General features: G+C 66.6%; 1 protein-coding gene across 1 annotated transcript in view; it reads right to left on the bottom strand.

Moving 5' to 3' along the window:
- Positions 1–1365, bottom strand: part of PHF19 (PHD finger protein 19) — a 6125-nt gene that overhangs the window by 501 nt on the left and 4259 nt on the right. Inside the window, 4 exon segments of the mRNA XM_009648838.2 lie at positions 186–395; positions 584–669; positions 933–1020; positions 1108–1338. Coding sequence (XP_009647133.2) covers positions 186–395; positions 584–669; positions 933–1020; positions 1108–1338 — 615 coding nt within the window.

The raw sequence follows: 1365 nt of genomic DNA, 5'->3' as shown, positions 1-1365 counted from the left end.
AGGACAGCACCCAAAAAATGCCCCCCACCGTGTGGCTGTGCCTGCCACCCTGGAAGGAGCATGCCGGGAATCCGGGCGAGCCCAGCAAGGACCGACAGCTCTGACCCCGCAGCCCGGTGAGGCAGTGCCGCTTTGGGACCACCAGCCCATTTTAGGAGGCGAGGAGGAAAGGCTCCCCGATGCGGGACATCCCTGTGCCAGGACACGAGGATGCTGTGGGGGGAGATGGGCAGCCCCTTGCCCCCCTGGCCGTGCCACCGGGACCCCTCTGGAAGGGGACGAGGGGGCACAGCCCTCACCTGGACTCGTAGGAGAGGCTCGTGGTGGCCGAGCCCGAGGTGCTGGCGGCATCCGTGGAGTCCACGTCCGACAGGAAAGTCTGTCCTGAGCTGGCACTGGGGACGGGAGGCAGCGTCGGCCCCAGCCTGGCGCAAGGAGCCCCCCCACCTCCCCAGCCGCTCCCGCTTCCACCTCACATCATGCACCTGCAGCCGGAGGTTTTCCAGCCCTGCCTCACACCTGGGTGTTTAAACCCACCCCGCTCCCCCTTGCTGCCCACCCCCCCGGGCCCGGCTGCACGGACCTTTTCAGGCTCTGAATTTCATCCAGTGTGAAGTCAAAGATGCTGGCCAGGTGGTGGTTGGTGCTCCAGGCGGAGGTGAAGTCACTCTGCCGCACAAAACCACGGGTGCCCGTCACCGCCGAGCGGAGCGGAGCTGCCCACAGCCCCGGCATCACCACCCTTGGCCCCACAGCCCCCGGGAAGCGGGCTTGGCACAGAACATTTGCAACCCCAGGGCGAGGGACAGGGGCTGTCCATGCCCGCAGGAGCAGGGGACCCTCGCGGGGAGCCCCAGGGCTGGGGGCTGCAGGGTGCCACCCGGTTGCCAAAGCCCGGGACAGTCGCACAGAGGAGGGGGCGAAGGACTCACGCTGGGAATGGCGTCCTCCAGCAGGAACTTGGCCCTCTTGCGCCGCGCCGCTCGCCGCTTCTGCTGCTGGAGCTGCCGTGGCAGCAGGCTGCAAAGCAAGGGGGGGGCAAGGCTGCCAGGCTGCCCCCAGGGGAGCGTGGTGGTGGGGGGTACCTGGGCAAATTTGGCCACCCACCTGTCTTTATGGACATATTTGCTTTTTCCCCTCTTCTTCAGCTCGCAGGAGCCGCTCTCACCCACGCCGGGGGCTTTCTCTGGCAGCACCTTGCTGGGGGGGTTCGGTGGGACGCGGATCCGCAGGCGGAAGATGCATTTCTTCTTTTTGATTTCCTTCCCACACAGAAACCTGGGCGGCAGAGGGAAGGAAACAACCCTCAGCCGGGGTGGGGGGGGCTGTAGGAGCATCCTGCATCCTCCCTCCCAATTCCACCCC

Source organism: Egretta garzetta, unplaced genomic scaffold (genome assembly GCF_000687185.1).
Source record: "Egretta garzetta isolate BGI_Z169 unplaced genomic scaffold, ASM68718v1 scaffold211, whole genome shotgun sequence".
Lineage (NCBI taxonomy): Eukaryota > Metazoa > Chordata > Aves > Pelecaniformes > Ardeidae > Egretta > Egretta garzetta.
The sequence above is the reverse complement of the archived record's forward strand: the minus strand, read 5'-3'. Positions and strand labels throughout refer to the sequence as shown.